Here is a 21843-nt window from a genome sequence, read left to right on the forward strand (position 1 = left end):
ATGAAAACTATTTTATAATTCCATAATTTTAATGCTCTAAAAAATGTATGGGGCTGGAGAGATGGCTCAGAGGTTAAGAGCACGGACTGCTCTTCCAGAGGTCCTGAGTTCAATTTCCAACAACTACATGGTGGCTCATAACCATCTGTAATGAGGTCTGATGCCCTCTTCTGGTGTGTCTGAATAATGAGTACTTATATACAATAAATAAATAAATCTTTAACAAATTATGTATTATCTTCCTGATACATAAACACAAACACCATGGTCTACAACATGTTAAATGGTGTTTGGTTTGGTTTTGTATAACCTGTAGTCCTAAACTCGAATGAAATTTACAATGTAGCCCTGAATGGCCTCTAATTCTCTGCCTCGACCTCAAAGATGTCCCAGCTCAAAGATGTCCCTAACACTGAAAGAAGCCCTGCTATCTGAAATGTTTAAATTATTTTAATTATTAGGCAGGAGAGATAGCTCCATGGTCAAAGGCACTAGCTGCTCTTCCATAGGGTCTGGGTTTAATTCCCAGCACCCACAAGGCAGCTAGCTCACTACTATCCCCAGTTCCAGGGAATCCGACACCCCCACACGGATATGCATATGCAAGGAAAACATCGATGCACATAAAATAAAAATAAACTTTAAATTTTATTTTAATCTTTAATTGCATCTGTTTTCATAGTCATACTGACAATCGTCATTATTGTCTTCTGTGGATGGTTTTTGGGAGACGCACTCCAGGCTGCGGGAAGAGACACAATGGAGACTTGGGGAACCCCTGTTGCACGTACAGGACTCAGACAGCAAGGCACCCGGAACGCACCAACCTCGGAACTTACAGATACTTTAGTGTCGACATCGGAGAGCAGATGAGGGGACGCCACAAGCGGAGAGAGCCGGAAGTGGGTTCGTGAGTGGCCACCGGGAAACCACGGCTGGAGCGAGAGAGTTGCAGCGGCACAGCGGTGAGCAGTGGGTTGCTGGCTGCTTGAGGAAGCGGAAGATGCTGGCCTTTCTCGGGCATTTCCGGAATGAAAGCGGAGCTGCGACCCGGGCGGGGGGCGTGGGGGAGGTTCCTTGCCCTGCGCGCCTCTTTGCCGTCCCGCCTTCGCTGAAGGGCCTCTGGGCGGCGGTGGGACCTCGTTTAGTGGGCGACTGTTGCTTCTTCACTGAGCTCCCCGCGGCCCCGAGGTGAGACGTTCCCCCTGATCGAGAATAGGGAAACCGGCTCGGGGAAGCCGTGCTGCCCACAGAGAGAGGCTCGGGCCCGCGGTTCGCGTTCTTAGCCGAAGGTTCTACTCGCTGCCTCCCGGAGCCTGCTCTGCCTGGAGAGCCGGGCTGCTCTCTGACTTGATCTGCACAGATTAGGAGAAAACCAATGAACTAGCATCAAGGGCAAGCTATTTATACTTAGGTGAAAGGGGAGAGCGATGGCCTCTCTTAACCTATTTGGCACTCTGGCCTTTGGGAGCAGGACTGTGAAAAGCCAGGACGACTTGAATTTGATAGTCCCACCAAGGTTTTGATCCCGGGAACCCACGTGGTAAAAGGAGAGCTGAATCCCACGAGTTGCCCTCTGACCCGTGACCTGCAGCATGCGCGTGCCCATACATATCCACAAACAAAATAACTGTTTAATTTCAATTTAACTCCTGTTTTATAGCGATGTTGGTAGATAGAGCTGCTTGTTTTTCTGTGTCTGTATGTGCTTAAAAGTCACTGAAGTGTTAAATAATTAGATTTTCCGTGCCTTGCTGACCCCTTTTAGGGCTCCCCAAGTTAAATCCCCTACTTCATAATACACTAACCCAGAAGGAAATCTCCATATTTACAATGTTTTTCAAAGGACACAGTGGTTTGTGAGATTTGGCAAGGTATGAACAGGTTTTCTTGATTTACCTCTTTGCAGTCCACACCTAGTTAGGTAAGAGCTTACCTACCTCCAGAGTAGGACAAACTGTAGTGTCAGCGCCTTGGCAGAAAAGATCAAACTTGGTATATCATGTAGGTTTATGTTAAGGAGTCTATATATTTAAGTGATCATATATAAAAATCTTGGCTAGACATTTTGGTATACTCTGAATTCCCAGCACTCAGGAGTTAAAAATAGTGAGATCAAGAGTTCAATCAAGGTCATAGTGGCTACATAGTACAGAGGCCAGCCTTGGCTACACAAGGCCCTGCCTCTGCCTGATCCCTCTACATACACACACTAAGTGAATAGTGGTGTTTCTGAGTCACAAAGTGTGAGTGTGGCACATAAGTGATGTTTGTATCACATCCAGGTTTTCTCGTTTGTTTTCACTTTCAAGTGGAAGATGTGTCTTGACAGAAAATAGGGAGGTACTGAGATTAGTCACAGCCACATCTCCAGAGATCTTTTTAAAAAGTAGAATCTGGTCTGGGGAAAGGCACAGCTGTCTCGTCTGGTCCTTCACCACAGTCCTTTCTGCCTCATATGGTTCCCTGTCCACATGAACCCACTCAGTATTACTTACCATGTGTTTCTGTGCCTTCCTCTTGGGACACATCTGCTCCTCAGATCAGTGTTCATTGCCATCACCTATCCAAGAGCCACTCCCTCTGACTCCATTCCTACGTTAGCAACAAGCTTTTTACCTTTAGAGCCCACAGGACAGAGTGTATCCCTTTCCTGTGCCCTCTCCCTACCCTCCCTAGGGTAATGCCTCTCAATGTCTGCCCTCTCCTCACCTAGAGGTGCCACCTCCTTTGCTTCCTGTCTGAGCCCCAGGCTGCCTGGATACCTTCCCCAGCCTCTCCATGCCCTAGGCTGGCCAGCTGCCTCTCAGCCCTTCACTCTGATGTCACTAAAGTAGTCCCAACTCCCTCATCTCTCTTCTGGTCCACTGGGACAGTAATCACAATGGTATGCCATTCATCTGAAACAAAATGAAGAAGCATCCTTGTGGTTTTCTAGAGTTTGTCCCACTTGGCCTTCGCTTTTGTCACTGGACAAATGGTTTCCATCCCGATCACAGAGGGTTTTTTTGTTTTTTAAGATTTATTTTAGTTATATGAGTACACTGTAGCTCTTCAGACACACCGGAAGAGGGCACTGGATCCTATTACAGATGGTTGTGATCCACCGTGTGGAGCCAGTGCTCTTAACCACTGAGCCATCTCTCCAGCCCCTACGCTGATCTCTTGAACCCATAGTCAGGTCTTGATGTTCTGTCCTCCACCTGCATTTGACACTGTAGTAGTATCACTGTTCCTCTTACCTAGGTTTCACACCCAAATGGCTCCCTACCACATTCCTTCCATGTACCACTGTGGCTGCCTTTACCACATCTGAACAGCTCCTGAATTCTGACTTGACCTGCTTCTCTCCGATTTCCATTAACCAGCAGAAATTTCTTCCTTCAGTTGCCAGAGCAAAAGATCCACAGATCATCTGTGTTTTCCTCCGTCCCAGTCTTGCCTAGCCCCTGTCTTTTTAGGGCCTGGTCACCTGGTGTCAGCTAGAGGGTCTCTTTAATGTTTGAGGTCAGGCTGCTATACCCCAGGGCAATCTTCACTGCCTGCCAGCTCTCCAGGCCTCCCCTTTCCTGATCCCTTCTACCTGTACCCCTTTCCCACATGCCATCTTGTCCAGTCCTACCCTATCCCTTACTCTCCCACCTATGGAGACACTGTAGTATGAACTCTAAGGAGACATGAACCATCTCAGCTGAACCCAGAACTAGACCGAGTTTGTGGTGGTTGCTCAATAAAATTGCTGTTGACCATATTCGTATCTAGGCAGGGGATTGCAGAGGGCGGGTCCAGTTCAGCTGTCCCATGTGACATAAGCTGCGTTCTTAGACTTAAGGTCTTTTGCTAATAAGTATAGACTTGCTTTAGTTCATCATTTTCATAAATGAATGTTGTCAAGCAGCCTTTCATATTACTAAATAATATTTTTTGTATGTTGGCAATTATGTTGGAGGCCAGAGTTCAGGGGTTTCTTTTCTTGCTCTCCACCTGATTTTTTGAGACAGTCTCTCAGTAAACCTAAAACTTAGCGTTTCTTCTAGGTTAGCTAGCAAGAAAGCAGCGTGATTAACCTCCTCGCTTTCCCAGTGCTGGCATTCTAAGCCCATGCTCCCACATCTAGCTCTTCATGTTGGTCCTGAGGATCCAACTTGTGTCCATAAGACTGTACAGCAAGCACTTCACCTACTGAGTCATCTCACTAGGAAGATGTCTCACATCACCTTTGCCCTTGTCGGAACAAAAGTCTTTGGGTTTTTAAATATATAATACTGTATTTATAAATATTAATGCAGCAGGCCATGGGGACCCAGGACTAAAATTCTGGTACTTTGGGAGACTGAGACAGGAGGATTGCCACCAGTTCAAGGCCAACCTAGAATACAGAGTAAAAATTTTATTCCAAAACAATAATATAGTATGTCTATGGATCAAAAAAGAAAGGGAGACTGGAGGTGTGGTTGGTACTAGGGCACTTCCCTGGCATGCATGGAGCCCTGTGTTCAACCCCAACACAACAAAGAAAAGGAATGTGGGGATGGAGAGATGGGCCCAGGTTCGGTATACATCACCCATACAGTCTATAACTTCATTTCCAGGGAATCGGCACCCTCCTCTGGCCTCTATATATAAACATACAGGGAAAACATCCACGTGTGTGTGTGTGTGTGTGTGTGTGTGTGTGTGTGTGTGTGTACAAAAAAATTATTGAAAAGAAAAAATATCTTTTTTTCCTGTTTTATTTTGGTTTGGTAGGTTTTGTGCTTATTGTCTTTTTTTTCTCCTCTGCCTGCAGGTTTCAAGTAATACAATCTGTCCAGAAAGCTACAGCAGGAGTCAGCAGTGGTCCAGATATGAGGTTTGCTTGTCCTCTTGCAAGGTATTACTGGCCTTGCACAATATATTGTGGGTGTGGGAGAGAGGCTTGACACTGGCACACAGTGTTAGGAGAGCTGAGGCTGTGTGCAGCTCCGTGCGAGAGCTTGGCTTCCTAGTCCAGCAACAAACAGAAGAGGGGTCACCAAACAGTGTTTTTCAGGGTGATAGAACAGTCAGGGAGCACAGGCAGAGGCTCCAAATGGATTTACTTTTTTTCTTCCTTTCTTTCTTTCTTTCTTTGGAGGGCTGGGGTTCGGAGTAGGGACTACGTGAGATAGAATCTCATGTACACAGGCTGGCCCTGAGTTCCCTAGTACACAGTGATCTTAAACTGTTGATTCTCTTACCTCTACGTTCCAAGTGCCCAAATAGAGTTGTTTTTTTTTGTTTTGTTTTTTACCCCCTTAGGTTTTAGTTTCTTTCTTTCTTTGTTCTTTAACATTTTTAGTGGGGAAAAAATGTTTTTTTCATATAATATATTTTGATCATGTTTTTCCCTCCCTCAATTCCTCCCTACATCTCTACCTACCCAACTTTGTATTCTTTTTTCTTACTCTAAAAAAAAAAAAAAAGCAACACAACCACACAAAGTAAATAAGCAAGTATCAATAAAACAAAAAATGCCCAAACATAGCAAAATGAGACAAAAAGAATGCAAAGATACTGTCGGACTGTTGGTTCATTTTGGATTGGCTGGCTACTCCTGGGCATAGTGCATGCCCTGGGCCGTGGTTAATAAACACATTGAGACCCTGTCATAAAAACTTACTTTTCCTTTGCAAGTGGATATCAGTTGCACACAGCTCTTGGTTGGGGTGGGAGCCCCTGTCCACACCCTTCTCTCGGTGCTGGGACCTCATCTGGCTGACCCTGTGCAGACCTTGTGCACGCTGCCACAGTCCCTGCGAGTCCCATGAGCATCAGTTCTGTTGTGTCTAGAACACACTTTCCTTGAAGTCATCCATCACCTCTGGCTCTTAAAATCTTTTTGTTTCTTCTTTATAACTCCTGAGCCCTGAGAAGAGGGATTTAATAAAGATATTCTGATGACAGTTGAGTGAGGCGCTGATTTTTGGGTATAGGAGAATGTCATTAGGAGCCATCTTACTGCTGTGTTCCTATAGTAGAACAATAGTACTTGATTTTGACGTAGGCCTGTGAACTGTCTAGTGTCAGGTTCTCAGCTACCTCAGCAGTGTTTAGGGATGGCTTCCATCTCATGGAGTGAGCCTTAAATCCTATCAGAAAGTGGTTGCTTACTCCTGTAACCTTTGCACCATTATTGTACCAATACAATTTGTGTCTGTTGTAGGTCGCAGGGATTATAGCTGAGAGATACTGATAATTACCTTTCTCCTTCTGTAGCATATAGGGTACTCTGCAGTACCATGAATGCTAGTCAGTAGGGGTGAAACCTCTAGTTAGGCTCCAACTCAGCTTCTCCATGTTTGATGCCATATATAAGTGTTCTCTTCAGTAATAGGACTTTATATTTGGGTTGTGGAGAGCAACCAATAGCCTTGACAACAGCCTGAGATGTTGGGGGTTTCCATGGTGCTCCTTTGTCCCATTCAACAAGCTGTTACTCATTCCTGCCACTGGAGGTTTGAAAACATGGCAGCATAAGATGTCCAGTTGGGATATTGTAGAGTCTATTACCTAGTAACTCAGATTCTTTCCATGTATGATTAGATTGTAGGGAGCTTCTGCAGTGGTGGGTTTCCATACAGTTTTTCAAATGTCTCTTAGTGCTACATGTGCTCCCCATTTCCTTCCTTCATCTTTCTCTTTTATTCCCTTCCCAACTTAATCCCTTTGTTCTAGTTTCCTCTTTGTCTCTCCACTGCCCTGTGTTCTGTTTCCCCTTCTACGACATGATTTCACAGACAGATACACCAAGAGCAGGTCCAGGAGCTTGGACACACATACCCTGCCCTAGCCTATGAGTCCAGGTCTGTAGGTCCCAGCAGGTTTTAGGCACAAATTTAACAGCCAACTGAAGTCATAGTGTCACTGCCTGGCATTGAGCCAGTCCCACTTCCTGAGCAGTTGGTCATAGAGCAGGTGTTCTCCAGTTTCCCCAGGTTTTCTTTTTCTTGCCCCTGGCTTTCATTTGTTTGGTTTCCTTAGGGCTGGGTACAGTTGAGTAGGAGAGTACTTACTTAGCATTCTGGGTTCCATCTCCATCACTAAGACAGAAAGTGCATTCCTTGTTCTTATCACTTAGCCTTCTTGCCAACCCAGTCATTAGCAAATTATACCTAATAAGTGGGTTTCCTTATGACATTTTTATACGTGAATATAATGTACATTTTATATTTGTCACTGACTGCCCTTTTTTGTCCCTTTCTCTGTGACTGTCTTCCTCTTCTTAACTGTTGTCCTCTACCTTCTGTGTGTGTGTAACCCAGTGAGTTCCGTTAGGTTATTTACAGGATCCTGGACACTTGAGCAATAGCTACATCACTGAAGAAAATGTTTCTCCTTTCCTCACAACCATTAACCACATTTAGATACTTGCTGCCTGGAAGAAAGCATACGATAGCACCCCACTTCTTCCTCCAGTGCATGCCTTCTCTGTGCCTCTTCACGGAGGTCCCTGAGCACTGGAGGCATGAGGAAATATCCTGTTTTTTCTTCCCTTTAGGGGTCAGCATTTGCAGGCCTGAGCAGACGTTTCTAAGCTTTTTCTATTGCTGCTGTTCTGTGTGCAACGGTTGTGGGCTCTGACAGCCTGGAGCAGGAATGAAGACCGTGCTCATGGTAGCAGAAAAGCCATCTCTGGCACAATCCATTGCCAAAATCCTCTCCCGAGGTAGGAAAAAGCAAACACTACAGATGAAAGAGTGCTTTCATCTGTAAACACAGTCTTTTGTGCTTTTTTTGGTCATTTCTTATTCCAAAGTGTGCCTCTACAGCTGGTGGGTCCAACTGGGATTGGCAGGTTTCAGGAAGCACAGCAGTGACATAGGCAGTGCAGTGGTTGTCAACACCCTGGTCCAGTCAGGAGTATTGCTCGTGAGTATAGGACATGGTCCTGGAAGGAAGTGAATGAGACTTGGGCTTTGCAACACTAGATACTCACAGCTGCCTGCTGGGCCCTGGGCACCGCTACAGTTACATTCCCTGCATCTCATATCACGAGTGGCCTGAGAGCCAGGAAGGTAGAGGAAGATTTGCTCATCAGGATCCACTCTGCCACTGAGGTGGCACATAGAGGGAAGGCCCTCTAAGTAGAAAGAGTGCTTGGATGCTGGGTGGCTATCCACTGGCAGACATCCACCTTGACCTCCAGTTACCAGTGCTTGGAGGAGGAAGAGCCCCTAGTTAACTGAGAACACACACTCCAGAAGTCCAGAGGGGTCCAGAAGTTATCATCTCATTTCCAAGTACCAAGAGTATTCAGCTGAGGAACCATAGTGTAGGATATAATAATTAGGTTTCTGGTAACCTTATAATCTAGATAAATGAAGGTAACATTCAAATTGAAAAAGAAAACAGAAATGTAGTAAGACCCCAAGAGTCTCTGCCTCTAGGTCCCAACCAATGTGGGGCTGATGTGAGTTTCTGTGAGATTTTTTATAGATGCTTCTGTCCGTCAACACCATTAAGTCATTCAGTACTTAGTTATCTGTAAGGGAGCTAAGGAATGCTACCAGTGAGCACTCTGAAGAAGGAGAACACTCATCCCCTGAGAGTCAGCATGTAGGCTCAGAGACCCACAGCATCTGCAGGTCAGCCTCACAGTTGTCTGTGTGGTTTGCCTTTCTAGGAAACATGTCCTCACACAAAGGGCTGAATGGGGCATGTTCAGTGCACAAGTACACAGGAACCTTTGCTGGCCAACCTGTCCACTTCAAGATGACATCTGTCTGCGGTCATGTGATGACACTGGATTTTCTGGGTAAGATGATCACTCTGTTCCTGTCTCTGTCTTGTTGAAAGGAGCACTGTACACTACCCAGGGTCCATTTAGGCCCTGTTCCCAACAGATGATGAAGTGGTTAACAGCTGGATAAGGTACCCATCCCCATCCTCATCCCTGCATGATGCCCCCTACCATATTCCTAGCTGTGACAACTGCCGAAGCCGAGCCTTTGTGAATTGTGAGCTGTGACTCTGTGTCTTTGGATATGGTTTACAGGAAAGTACAACAAGTGGGATAAGGTGGACCCCGCAGAGCTGTTCAGCCAAGCTCCAACAGAGAAGAAGGAAGCTAACCCCAAGCTGAACATGGTCAAGTTCCTGCAGGTAAGGCAGGTGTGCGAGCCCCACCTCATAGGTGGTCACAGTGGTCTTTGGCACCATTATTTGTGCTCTCATCTATATCTTGGACATCAAGGCTCTGGCCGGTAGCCATGGACCCATCTTCTGCCATTTCTATAAGCACTCTGCTGGCCTACCTGGCACTTTCCTAGGCACTCTTGACACCAGTTCTAGAAAGCAGACATTCTGCTTTTATAATGGCTCCGTTAAGGTTTTTCCCAATTTTAAAGTAAATATGTACATCTTATTAAAAAACAAACTGGCAAGTAAAGATAAGTTTAAAGGAAAAACAGTATAGCCACATGACCCAAAACAATCACTGTTAATACTGAACTGTTTCAGCTCTTGATGCTTGGGTCAGGGCATTAAGGTCATAGGAGAAGAGAAAGGCTACTGGAAAGTAGATGAAGACAAGGGAAAATGGTGGAGTTGAGTATGTGTGACAGTGTTAAAAATAAGACCTTCAGTAAATCTACTTTAATCTTTTATTTCCCTCTAAAAATTGTGGAGCACACACTATATTTTGTGAGTGCATAACAAAAGTGAAAATACTTATTCTAGGGGTTAGGGAGATGGCTCGTGGGTAAGAGCACTTGCTGCACAAACATAAGAGCCTAAGTTTGGATCCCAGCACCCATGGTCAGTGCTGGGGAAGGCAGAGGCAGGAGGATCACTGGGGCTTGCTGGCCAGCCACGTATCTGCGGGTTCGGTGAGAAATCTCGTCTCAAGGAGATAAGACAGAGACTGGTAGAACAAGGTGCCCAGCACTGTCCTCTTGGTGTCACAGTATGATAGTTCTGAACCAAAACCTTTTCTGCATCTAAGACAGCCTTGTTGTAGGCAGCTTCTTGCTCAGCTCTTCAAACTAGAAGCCCAGTACCTTGTTCCATCTCCTGTCCCCAGAGGGGAATGTCACAGAGATGATTGTCAGTCTATGCTTTGTGGCAGGTAGAGGGCAGAGGCTGCGACTATGTTGTGCTGTGGCTGGACTGTGACAAGGAAGGCGAGAATATTTGCTTTGAGGTGAGTGTGGGGCCCACTCTGGTTCCCTTTAGACCTTTTCCCCACCTTCCAAATCGGAGTTTGTCACACAATTCCTGAGGCTAACATAGGAGTATAGGGCTCAAAAAACATTTTCTTCCAACCCCTCAATTTTAGAAAATCTGTATCTACTTTAAATGCATAGACCTAGAGCTGGAGAAATGGCTCAGTAATTAAGAGCACTTGTTGCTATTACAAAGGATTACAACCATCTGAAACTTCCAAGGTATCTGATGCCCTGCTCTGAGGGCAGCAATCATACACTCTGGGCACATACAGACAGAACATTCATACATATAATGTGAAATAAATGAATCTTTATTTTTAATTAATGCATAAACTAGGGCCCACAAGATGGTTCTGCAAGTGGAGGTGCTTCCCACTAAGCCTGACACCCTGAGTTCAATCTCCAGAGCCCCACATGTTGGAGAAAGCCACTTGTGAAAGTTGTCCTCTAACTCACACCATGGCACACGCACACAGAGACCAATTAGTAGTAGTCACAGTAGTGTTTGTGTGAGCCCTGCTCTGAGTGGGTGCAAGTTTCAGAGTTTTCAGGTTTTGGCTTAGTCTGTTGTAGACTTTCAGTTACTATAGTTAATCTCCTCAGCAATTTGCTGGTGTGTATGACTGTGTGTGTGTGTGTGTGTATGTGTGTGTGTGTGTGTGTGTGTATGTGTGTGCTGGTGTTGTGTACATGTCTGGTGTGCTCAAAGGTTAAAAAAGGCATCAGATTTTCCAGGTCTGGAGATACACATGGTTTTAAACCTGTGTCCTTTGCAAGAGCACCAGGTGCTTTTAACCACTGACCATCTATAGCCCCTGGTCTCATCACCCCCTCACGTGCCCTCCACCCTGTCTGTCCTAGGGAACCCTGTATGCAGGGAAGCTGGTGGGGGTTTCCCATAACCCTTGTAATGACACTTCAGTGATACTGGCTATGCCTGATGGTCCTGACACTGCCCCTTGTGTTGTGGCTCCATATAGGTCACCTCTATGTCCTTATACCCCGGCCCTAACCTGCGACTTGTCACACTTAAGTGCAGGATATGGCTCTAGTAGGACAAGAATTCAGGGTACCCAGAATTCTCACTCAGTTTGCTTAGCAAACTCAATTCTATACTGTCCCTTCTCAGATACCCTCCTCTTTCCTTTCTCTGTTCTACCCAACACTATCATCCTCTCAAAAGGCCTTTGCCTCTGGTACTAGAAACAGTAGCAGCTCAGAGGGCCACTGCTTTCCCATGTTACCACTGCATACCCCAGCTTCTCTGGTGACTTTCCTTCCCCCATAAAGCCTTAGTGAGTCTCAGTTCCAGGACCTTGTATACCTAGCTCTAACCCCCATACAAGCCTGCTGTAGCCTTCCCATGCTTAGTCATTTTAGCTTTTTCTTTGTCCTCCAGTTGTGTAAAAATTCTACCTACCCATCCAAGCTCTCCCTACTCCCAGAAAAGGGAAGGGATTTGGGACCATGAAATCCTTTATGTGCTGGGCACAGCATTCACTGGTTAGTTCAGATGAACGCACACCAGAGGGGAATGGGTAGCAACCTTGAGGCAACACTAAGAGGAAGTGGGCTGAGGAGTGGGTGCAACCAGCAAGACAGCCAGGTGGCAAGAAATGTGTGGGGAGACAAATGTCTAAAAGGGAAAAGGAATATAGGAGGGCCTAGTAGTGGTGGGAAAAGGTTAACCCTGCTTCACCGCCCAGCAGTGGGGTAAAGGGTGAAGGGCAGTGACAAGGAATTAACCACAGCCAGTATTCTTCCTCCCAGGTCCTTGATGCCGTTCTGCCTGTCATGAATAATGCCCATAATGGTGAGAAGACAGTGTTCCGGGCCAGGTTCAGTTCCATCACTGACACAGACATCTGTAATGCCATGACTCACCTAAGTGAGCCAGACCAGAACGAAGCACTCTCAGTGGATGCCCGCCAGGAACTAGACCTGCGCATCGGCTGTGCGTTTACTAGGTGCTGTTCCTTGCCACAGGCACATACTCTCCTTTTAGCCTTTCCCAGGGCCCTAGGAATCTACATAAGCTACGAGAGATGCCTTTTTTTTAACCTGAAGAAAATTTTATATGTTTATCAGATGCACATCACATAGGCCACAACTTCCCAAGTAGATTATTCGTATGCACTCTGTGTCCTGGGGGACAGTATTCATGGGACACACCTGCCCTCACTTCATCCTGTGTACAAGTATAGTTCTTCTTTCATGACTTCATACTCTGTCATTTTGGCTGTCTTCAAAGTGAGGAGCAGCCTCTTTGGGTGACCTCTCTGTATATACCCCCAAATCCACAAGCTAGGTTTACATGTGGTTTGTCTAGAATTAATTATTCATCCATTTTTCTGTCTTTCTCAACCCTCTAGGTTTCAAACAAAATATTTCCAGGGAAAATATGGCAATTTAGACAGCTCTCTCATCTCCTTCGGACCTTGTCAGACTCCTACCCTGGGATTCTGTGTAGAAAGACATGATAAAATCCAGTCCTTCAAACCAGAGACCTACTGGGTACTTCAGGCCAAGGTTCTCTTCCCTTCTGTATTCCTGTTTTGTTGTTGTGGGTTTGGGGTGTGGACTTGAGAGTTTCCCTCATCATGAGCACCTTGTTAGCCTCAGACTAAGAGCACAAGTGTGAGTTACAGTACCAAACAGTTGTAGGTCCTGGTGCCCAGGAGGGAGAGTCTCCAGCCTTCATGGGGCAGTGCCACAGGGCTGCACCTGGACACACTGAGTTTGGACAAGTAGGAGTTCCCCTTGGGGCGAAGGTGAGATCAGCCATGGGGCTGGTGTCTTCAGTGGGGAAGTTCAGCACAGGGTTAAGACCATGCTTTCAAACCTTATAGGTCTTTAGGGTCTTTTAACATAAAACCTCCTAATGCACAACAGGTTTAAAACATAGTACAGAGTTCCTCCGGTTGCCTCCAAGCCTGAGGACTGTGTGGGCATAGGAAGGTACGTGGGTATGGAGCCCTTGATGAGCAGGGATAGAGTGAGAAGCACAGCTTCAGGTGTTCTGAAGGGCCACCCTCAGTGTCTGCTCTGGGTAAGAGTCGGGTATGAGCTTTGGATCCATAGCTCCAGAGTCACGTTACATCTGTGGACCAAACCCAGCATCCTCTGTCTCAGTGTCCTTCCCTGCAGCATGCTTGCCTTTTGTCTTTCTCACAGGTTCATACTGATAAAGAGGAGTCACTCCTTTTGGACTGGGACCGAGTTAGAGTTTTCGACCGGGAGATTGCGCAGATGTTTTTAAACATGACAAAGCTAGAAAAGAAAGCTTGGGTATGCTTTTTATGTCCACATCTGTCTCATCTGTCCTGGATGGGCCCTAGAATCAGTGACCCTTTCTGCCTTCTATGAAATTCAGATGGCTTCTTGGACAAATGAATGGTTCCTCACACATTCATTCTTAACATACATGTGCAGTGCAGCATCTGGGAAACACTACCTCATGCTAGCCACACCTGACCCACTACCAGACCATTCTCACTGTGTCTTCCAATAGACCCAGCTGAAGGGCTCCTTTGGCAGGACTCCATTTCATACAAATGTTTCTTTTCTATAGTATCCAAAGCTACCAGCGGCAGAGGAACCTGCATACACATTGGTGAACTTGCCTGAGTTCATACAGCTAGGATATACATGTAAACTCCCACACTCGTCAGCTCTTACACTTCAATGGTGGTGTTCCCTACTCAGGGCTTCTTTGAGTCAGGCTCCTGGTTGATGCTTAGGAAGATGGTCAGCTTAGCAAAAGCTGTCTGCACAGGACAGAGCAGGTCTACATCCATCACAGCTGAGACCCTACAGCTCTGACAACCAACCATCACTGAGCCTCTTCCTGGCCTTCAGTCACACCTATCTGCAGTTTTCAAACCTTAATTGTGTGCCATTTAGTGGCTCTTTCACATTGGTAACTCTGAGGTCAGGACCCACCCCAAGGGACCCTAACCCCCAGTGTCACATGTTTACAAATAATAGTGTCAGTACCCATATTTGTTGGCCTGAAGTCCAGAATGTGTTGCCTTGACCAATGTTCGTGAGTTTGGTAAAGGAAGAGACTAGCTGGTCTGTCTGGGTTATTTTTGCAATAGGCAAAACAAAGAGCCAACTTCTCTGTGAGTATGCTAACCCACAGTAGGAGGGGAGCTCACCTGACAAGCATAGCCTATAGATAAATTCAGTACCTACATATAAAATTCCAGTGACTGCCACTAGAAAATTGCAGGATTTCCCACAGAGATCATAACTTGCAGCTTCCCTTAACCGTAGGGAAGCTGTACAAATGCTAGCGGCCCAGTGGGCAGCACTCACAGAAGACCAGCAGCAGTCATTTCCCTCACAGCACACAGGCTGCCCTGGGGCTTAGCCTACGTTGACTTCTCTGGGATTTACATCTGCAGACCCTTCCTCAGTTCTTGTCCAGTCCTCCACATTTTCTGTTTCCTTTGAGAAAAACAGAAGATGTGTATGCCCTCTGCCTCCCGCCCCTTTCCTAACTCGAAATATTCAGCTCAGTCATCGGGCTGCTGGAGAAAGTGAATTTCAGGAGGAGAACCAGCGAGTTAATTCAAACCTTTGTTCACACATTTCATCTCTGTTATGTTCATCTTGTCAAATATCACTCCATCTGTCCTGCCCCCAGGTAGAGGAGACAAGCAGGAAAGAGAAAGCCAAGCAGAGACCACTTGCTCTGAACACTGTGGAGATGTTGCGTGTGGCCAGCTCAGCTCTGGGTATGTAGAAACACTTCTCTAAAGCACCCCCAAAGACATCTCAAGACTGGTACAGGGCAGGGCCAATTATGTAATCTGCACCAAGCCCTTCTCATGCTGCGACTTGCAGGTGGAGGTCTTGAGTCTCATGTGAGTTTTCTTTAAATCCTAGAATAGGACTCTTCTAAGCCCTGCTTCCGTAGCGGCCCATCACAAAAGATAGGCTGGAAACCTGGTGATCTTTGAAAGCTGTATCATAAAGTATTATCCTCACAGAGCTGGTCCTTGTTACACAGTGCTATCAAATGATCAATAGCCATGTTCCAACTCACGCTCTTGCAGCGTAGAGTCCTAATAGGTTCCGCTACCCAAAGGCCTAGTTGCTGCTCTGTGGCCAGAGCTGAGACTGCCGTCCGCGCTGCTTAGTGCTACAGCGTGGTACCGTGGAGCAGTGAGCAGCATTTCCCACGGGGCCCACCTTTTCAGATACAGGGCCTCGGTTTTAGACAGGCTGTGTTCAGATGCCCAGCCAGCCAGTACCTCTGAGCCTTGGCAGTAACCACTAAGAGTCATCTGTGGGGGTAAATGAGAATGCCCAAGCCTGTGGGTGAGCCCTAGCCTCCTGTTTTTGGCAGGTATGGGACCACAGCACGCCATGCAAATAGCTGAGAGATTGTACACACAGGGCTACATCAGCTACCCACGGACAGAAACCACCCACTATCCCGAGAACTTTGACCTGAAGGGCTCTTTGCGACAACAGGCCAGTCACCCATACTGGGCAGACACGGTGAGCAGAATGAGCCTTGCCTTGAACAAGCCATCAGCTGTGGCCCCTGGACAGTTCAGCCAAAACCAAGACTGATGGGAAGCCATTAGCCTGACTTGACTCTGCTTTGCCTCCCCACCCTCAGGTAAAGCGGTTATTAGCGGAAGGCATCAACCGCCCTCGGAAAGGTCACGATGCTGGTGATCACCCTCCGATCACACCTATGAAGTCAGCTACGGAGGCTGAATTAGGTACTGGGTTAAGGTCAGGCCCACTGTCAGTGCAGCTGCTCCGAGCCTGCCTCCAGCTTACGGAAGCCCTCATCGCCAAGCACCTAAGACAGAAGTGAAGTGGTTGTAGCAAATTGGGGGGGAGATAGTACACAGACAGCTTTGGAGTTGGGGAATGGGGCAGAGTAGCAGAGCCCAGAGGTAGTCTGTGCCTCCTACCTAAAGGAAGGCTGTTCTGGTGTTCCAGAAGGCCTGTAGAGAAGGGAGAGCCATGCTAATGGAACCAGGGACTGCTGCAGATCTGAGTGTGAAGCTAGAGTCCCACATATGGATGTGCCTAAAGAACAGTCCCCTGGAAACACCTAGGCACTAGGGGCAACTTCTGTACTTGTGTTTTCCTTCCTCCTTTCAGACTTTGAGGCTGGGGATAGGGCTTAATGGTATGGCATTTGCCTGGCATGTGCTTGAAGCCTCAGATTCAATCCCTGGCATCATAAATACGCACACAGCCTTGGTACCCACACAAAGGCCCCGTTGCTGGTCCAGGGCACCTGGTCACACTAACCCTTCTAGGAGGTGACGCGTGGCGACTGTATGAGTACATCACCAGACACTTCATCGCCACAGTGAGCCCTGACTGCAAGTACCTCCAGAGCACTATCTCCTTCAGGATCGGGCCTGAGCACTTCACATGCGTGGGAAAGACAGTTATCTCCCCAGGTACAGTGGCAGACCACGGCGTCCCTTCTCATCTATACAGAATCTGAGATCCCTGGAAGGGAGGCCCAAGTGGGGACCTCAAATGGCAGTGGTGTCTCTCTAGGCTTCACAGAGATCATGCCTTGGCAGAGCGTGCCCCTGGAGGAGAGTCTGCCCACATGCCAGAAGGGTGACACCTTCACTGTGGGTGAAGTGAAGATGTTAGAGAAGCAGACGAGCCCACCGGACTATCTGACTGAGGCCGAGCTCATCACTCTCATGGAGAAGCACGGTATCGGTGGGTACCCAGATCTGAGATCTCCATTCCCAGGGCCTAGGCCAAGAGGTGATGTCGTAAAACTTCCTGTGAGATATGAGGTAACAGATCCAATGGATAACCCTTGGATCCAGGCAGACTCTATGTAAAGCTGTGTACAAGCCCTTTTATATAAAGAGTGTCATACAGCCTTGTGCACCATGGGACTGCTATGCACTGACAAGTACCAACAAGATTCAGAGTTAATCCAGGATTCTGAAGGATTCCTGGGCCAAATCAACTGCCTCCCCAATACAGCTAGGAGGCCTGCCTAGAATTCTGGTTTGGGCCTGCTTCTTCCCAGGTGCCTAAAGTGAATCCTGATAGTATGCTTGGCTTTCAGCTGATGCCACATTGATGAATAGCACAGTGCTAAGAACCTTTTCACACTCATGACTTGGAGTAGCCTTGTGTACTGTTCTGGACCTAGTGACCAACATACACTTCAATTTGGACAGTGAACAGAGTTTTTGTGTGACCTCTGAACAGGAGAGTGAGGACAGTGCTGTTGGTCCATGGGGCAGTATAAAAAAGGCTTAACTACCTGGGCATGATGATTTGTGTCTGGTCCTAGCATTTAAGAAGCTATGAAAGAAAGATTGCAAGGAGTTCAAAGCCAACCTGGGCTCTAGAGTGGGACTCTGCCAAATATATATATATATATATATATATATATATATATATATATATATATAACACTGTAGCAGCCATACAGGAACTCATATGTGCAACCTGCAATATTCCAGGCCAATTCTTAACCTTGGCAATGAGCCATGGAACCTCTGAAGGTTCCTTAACCCCCAATGCCAGTGTCTTTCCCGTGGACCCTGCCCAGGTACCCACAGAAAGCTAAGTGTTCTGCAGCACATGTGTGCATGCAGTGCTGAGTTCCTTTTCACACCTTCTTATCTCACACAGCAGATGCTCTGATCCTGATATCTAGGAGGCATACAAGCCACAATTTCTGGATAGAAAAGGCCAGATTGTGTTTACTGGTTTCAGAGGATGCCCTCTGACCTAACAGTCCTTGATCCTCTCTGTGCTTCTGTGTTTTATCTATAAAGCTAGAACACCAATAAGGCTGTCCTTGGGTTCACAGGTGTGCCCCAGCACAGTGCAGAGACAGCCCTGCTCTATTTTGGGAATGTTTCTGCATCATGGCTTCTGACAGCCATACAGGAAATAGCAGTTTGGACGTAATGAGCAAACAGCTTCAGTTTGTGGCACTACACTTGGGTGTCTGGGAGGGTCTGTGACAGGCGTATGGAACTGGGACAGTCCTGGGGCCGGCTGAGGAATACCCAGTCATATTGTGCCTTCCAGGGACTGACGCCAGTATCCCAGTACACATCAACAATATCTGCCAGCGCAACTATGTCACTGTGGAGAGTGGCCGTCGGCTCAAGCCCACCAACCTTGGCATAGTGCTGGTGCATGGTTACTACAAGATTGGTGAGTCTGTCTACCACTGCCTGTGGCCTTCCGCCTCCTTCCTATGCTGTGGCCCTGTGCTCTTCATGCATCTCCCCAATCCCCACTGCAGAGATGCTATGGATCCCAACTCAGGAATGTGGTGGACACTTACAGTGGGTCCCAAGGTTAAAACAGGCTTCTTCTACAAACCAAACCTTGGGTTCTTCACTAAGATACCCACCAACTCTGCTCACTAAAGTGCCTCATGTTCAATGGGAGATGGAAACATACAACGTAGACCTGGCCATTCTTCAAACGATTTCTATACAAACTTTCCTGATGGGAAGTTCAGGAACAGTCTGGTGGCAATAGGAACTGCCCTTGGTGCCTTCCAACTCTGTGGTCAAGTGCCCAGGAAGACTGGGTCAGAGCTAGGTTGAGCAGGACAGCAGTTCTTGCCTGCCTGGTGGGGTGGCAAGTTCCTGGGTGCCCACAGTAGCTCCACCCACTTGCTCATAGATGCAGAGCTGGTACTTCCCACCATCCGCAGCGCAGTGGAGAAGCAGTTGAACCTTATTGCCCAGGGCAAAGCTGACTACCACCAGGTCCTGGACCACACCCTGGATATCTTCAAGAGAAAGTTCCACTACTTTGTTGATTCTATTGCTGGTAAGACCTGCCTCTTCCCTGCCCCTCTGCAGCAGCTATTCCAAGAGAACAGAGCCACCTGAGGCCCACTCCAGATCTGGGCTCTGGGCCTCTACAGGTCACAGCAGTGATGCCTCCTCCTTAGCTGTTGCCAGGAGCAGGTTAATTAATATCCAAACCAGGAGCACACAAAGCTGAAGAGCAGGGCTGCAGCTCTGTACACTGTTGCTGACAGAAAGTCACACCTGGATCCGTGACCATGTTGTCTTGTTCACCCAGTTTTACCAAGCTGTCTGTTGGAGGGAGGGCTGCCAAGGACCAGGAGGGACATGACCCTGTCCTCTGCTTGCTCTCAGGCATGGATGAGTTGATGGAGGTATCCTTTTCACCTCTGGCTGCCACCGGCAAGCCCCTCTCACGCTGTGGAAAGTGCCATCGATTTATGAAGTATATCCAGGTATGTGGAGGTTGAAAGACTAGCCACATCTAGCCAGAGCGTTCCTGTTCAGATATCACCTTAAGCCTCTTTGTCATTCATTAGTGAAGCAGAGGTGATGTTCATTGTCACACAGAATGATCAGAAGGCCTGAATCAGCACCAGGGAACATAAACGACCATATACGCATGGCCTACTCACTCTTGCCACCATTCACTCTCTCGCTCGTGAATATTATTAACATTCCGGGCCTTCTTTACATTTTCAGTGTGTGTGCACTCGTGCACTCAACTCACATGTGTGCCACAACACTCCTGTGGAGGTTAAAGGGCAATTTTTAGGAGTCAGGTCTCTCCTTACGTCATATGGGTTCTAAGGATTGAATTCAGGCTTAGCAGCAAGCTCCTTTATTTGATGAACCATCCACCAGCCTCGTGCTGGGGCTTTAGAATCTCTGACTTTTGGAGGGAGGGAGGGAGGGGAGTAACTGGGCTTCATACCAGTGATTGAGAGGTCCTTGTCTGAGTTCTGTATCTGTTGGATATTCAGCATTGTCTATTCAGTGTTCTGAAGGAAAGGACATGGAGCAAGAAAGTCAGGCCCAACACCCCTCATATTCCTCCTTATTGCCCCTCCCATAGGCCAAGCCAAGCCGCCTGCACTGTTCCCACTGTGATGAAACCTACACACTCCCCCAGAATGGTACTATCAAGCTCTACAAGGAGCTGCGGTGCCCACTGGATGACTTTGAACTGGTCCTGTGGTCCTCGGGCTCCCGGGGCAAGAGCTACCCACTATGTCCCTACTGCTATAACCACCCACCCTTCCGAGACATGAAGAAAGGTGAGTGTGGCACATGGCTGTCCTCAGGTTCGTACTTAGCAGGCTCCAATGGGGTCCCTTACCCATCCATCACTACCTGTACACACTGGTACTGAGTCAGGAAGAAATACTTGTGCCGCTGTTCAGGCACTGGCCAGCCTATCTGGTCTGGGTATGCCTGGATCCTAATCAAGCAAACAGCTTGCTCATTTAGGATCTTGGCAGGGGGTGAGATGTGCACCTTGGGCTGGGCTAAGTGAGAGGCAGGCAGCCTCAGATAAGGACACCTGGCAAACAAAACTCCCTGGGTTCTGGGCATTGCTGTTGTCTTACTTTGCACTCTTAGAGAGACAGAGACAGAGAGAGAGACAGAGACAGAGAGAGAGAGCATGTATCTGGGCTAAGCAGTTTGTGTCAAGCCTGGAACCAGAGGGGCTTATGCCCAGCACATTTACCCACTCTCAGGTGGTACCATCCCCTATCTCAGAATAGGGGCCAGTACCTTTGTTACCCAAGGCATTCAATAGGAATCCTCAGGGTCTCGGTCCACATGCACACTACCAAGATAATGAGATTCTCTTCCTGCACCCCCTCCAGTGTCTTACAGTGCAGCAGATAAGTGACAGGTGACCTGAGAGCAACCTGAAAGAGCCATTAATAAGCTACAGAAGCCAATGGGGGTTTGGGGGTCAGCTGGAGTCCTCAGAGCACTGAGGACTGAACGTTTTTAGATAAGCAAAGGAACCCAAGCCAGTGAACAAGATGCCCCAAAGGCAGGCCAGAGTGAGTGCCACTTTGTTCTGGAATAAGAACAGGATTACGTTAAAGTCCAGCAGTCTAACACTGAAAGCAGCCAGAGTTGGGGGAGCCAGGGCATGTTTGGGTCACTGGAGTTCTCTCCCTTCAGGCATGGGCTGCAATGAGTGCACACACCCCACCTGCCAGCACTCACTGAGTATGCTGGGCATCGGCCAGTGCGTGGAATGCGAGAATGGAGTCCTGGTTCTGGACCCTACCTCTGGTCCCAAGTGGAAGGTGGCCTGCAATACATGTAATGTGGTGGCCCACTGCTTTGAAAATGCCCACCGAGTGCGGGTGTCTGCTGAGACCTGCAACACGTGTGAGGCCGCTGTGCTCGAAGTCGACTTCAACAAGGCCAAGTCTCCTCTTCCCGACAACGAGACACAGCACACAGGCTGCATCTTCTGTGACCCCGTCTTCCAGGAGCTGGTGGAGCTGAAGCATGCAGCCTCCTGCCACCCTATGCACCGAGGTGGTCCTGGAAGAAGGCAGGGTCGTGGACGGGCCCGGGGTCGGAGACCTCCAGGAAAGCCCAACCCCAGGCGGCCAAAAGACAAGATGTCAGCCCTGGCTGCTTACTTCGTATAACTACCCATCTTTCCTCGCTCTAGTTGATGTAGACACTTCGTGATTATCTTTAAGCCACTCAAACCATTAAAATGCTTTTTATTTTGTATTCTTTGGAACAAAAAGCCTAGGACCTTTTACTGATGAAACAGGGTTCCTGTGTCTGTGGAAACCTGTGAGAATGAGCTTTATCCCTCCATCCTGTATGTGTTTAAAGTACACCCTGTCCTGCCC

At 47.6% G+C, this 21843-nt stretch overlaps 1 protein-coding gene across 3 annotated transcripts; it reads left to right on the forward strand.

Annotated features, from left to right (window-relative positions):
• Positions 1-880: 880 nt before the first annotated feature.
• On the forward strand, positions 881-21718 carry TOP3B (DNA topoisomerase III beta). Of its 3 annotated transcripts, none has more exons than XM_080918796.1 (19): positions 881-965; positions 4790-4873; positions 7520-7687; positions 8645-8776; positions 9017-9123; positions 10088-10162; positions 11958-12154; positions 12560-12716; positions 13362-13475; positions 14839-14929; positions 15544-15698; positions 15823-15928; positions 16481-16627; positions 16731-16904; positions 18246-18374; positions 18855-19004; positions 19340-19440; positions 20061-20262; positions 21149-21718. In XM_080918796.1, exons 3-19 carry the CDS (start codon positions 7618-7620, stop codon positions 21628-21630), a joined length of 2589 nt encoding a protein of 862 aa, XP_080774922.1. In that variant the 5' UTR covers positions 881-965; positions 4790-4873; positions 7520-7617; the 3' UTR covers positions 21631-21718. The 3 variants fall into 3 exon arrangements, with proteins under 3 accessions (XP_080774922.1, XP_080774923.1, XP_080774924.1); XM_080918797.1 differs by lacking the exon at positions 881-965 and adding an exon at positions 1146-1191; XM_080918798.1 differs by lacking the exons at positions 881-965; positions 4790-4873; positions 7520-7687 and having other exon boundaries at positions 8754-8776; positions 10092-10162.
• Positions 21719-21843: the final 125 nt, after the last annotated feature.

The sequence above is a fragment of the Micromys minutus genome, assembly GCF_963924665.1.
Source record: "Micromys minutus genome assembly, chromosome: 7".
NCBI classification, from domain to species: Eukaryota; Metazoa; Chordata; class Mammalia; order Rodentia; family Muridae; genus Micromys; species Micromys minutus.

Coding starts and splice junctions, on each gene's coding strand:
- TOP3B (XM_080918796.1), top strand. CDS start 7,618: ATGAAGACCGTGCTCATGGTAGCAGAAAAGCCATCTCTGGCACAATCC. Junction 12,717..13,361: donor ACTGGGTACTTCAGGCCAAG/GTTCTCTTCCCT, acceptor TCTTTCTCACAG/GTTCATACTGATAAAGAGGA. Junction 15,699..15,822: donor ACCCATACTGGGCAGACACG/GTGAGCAGAATG, acceptor CCCCACCCTCAG/GTAAAGCGGTTATTAGCGGA.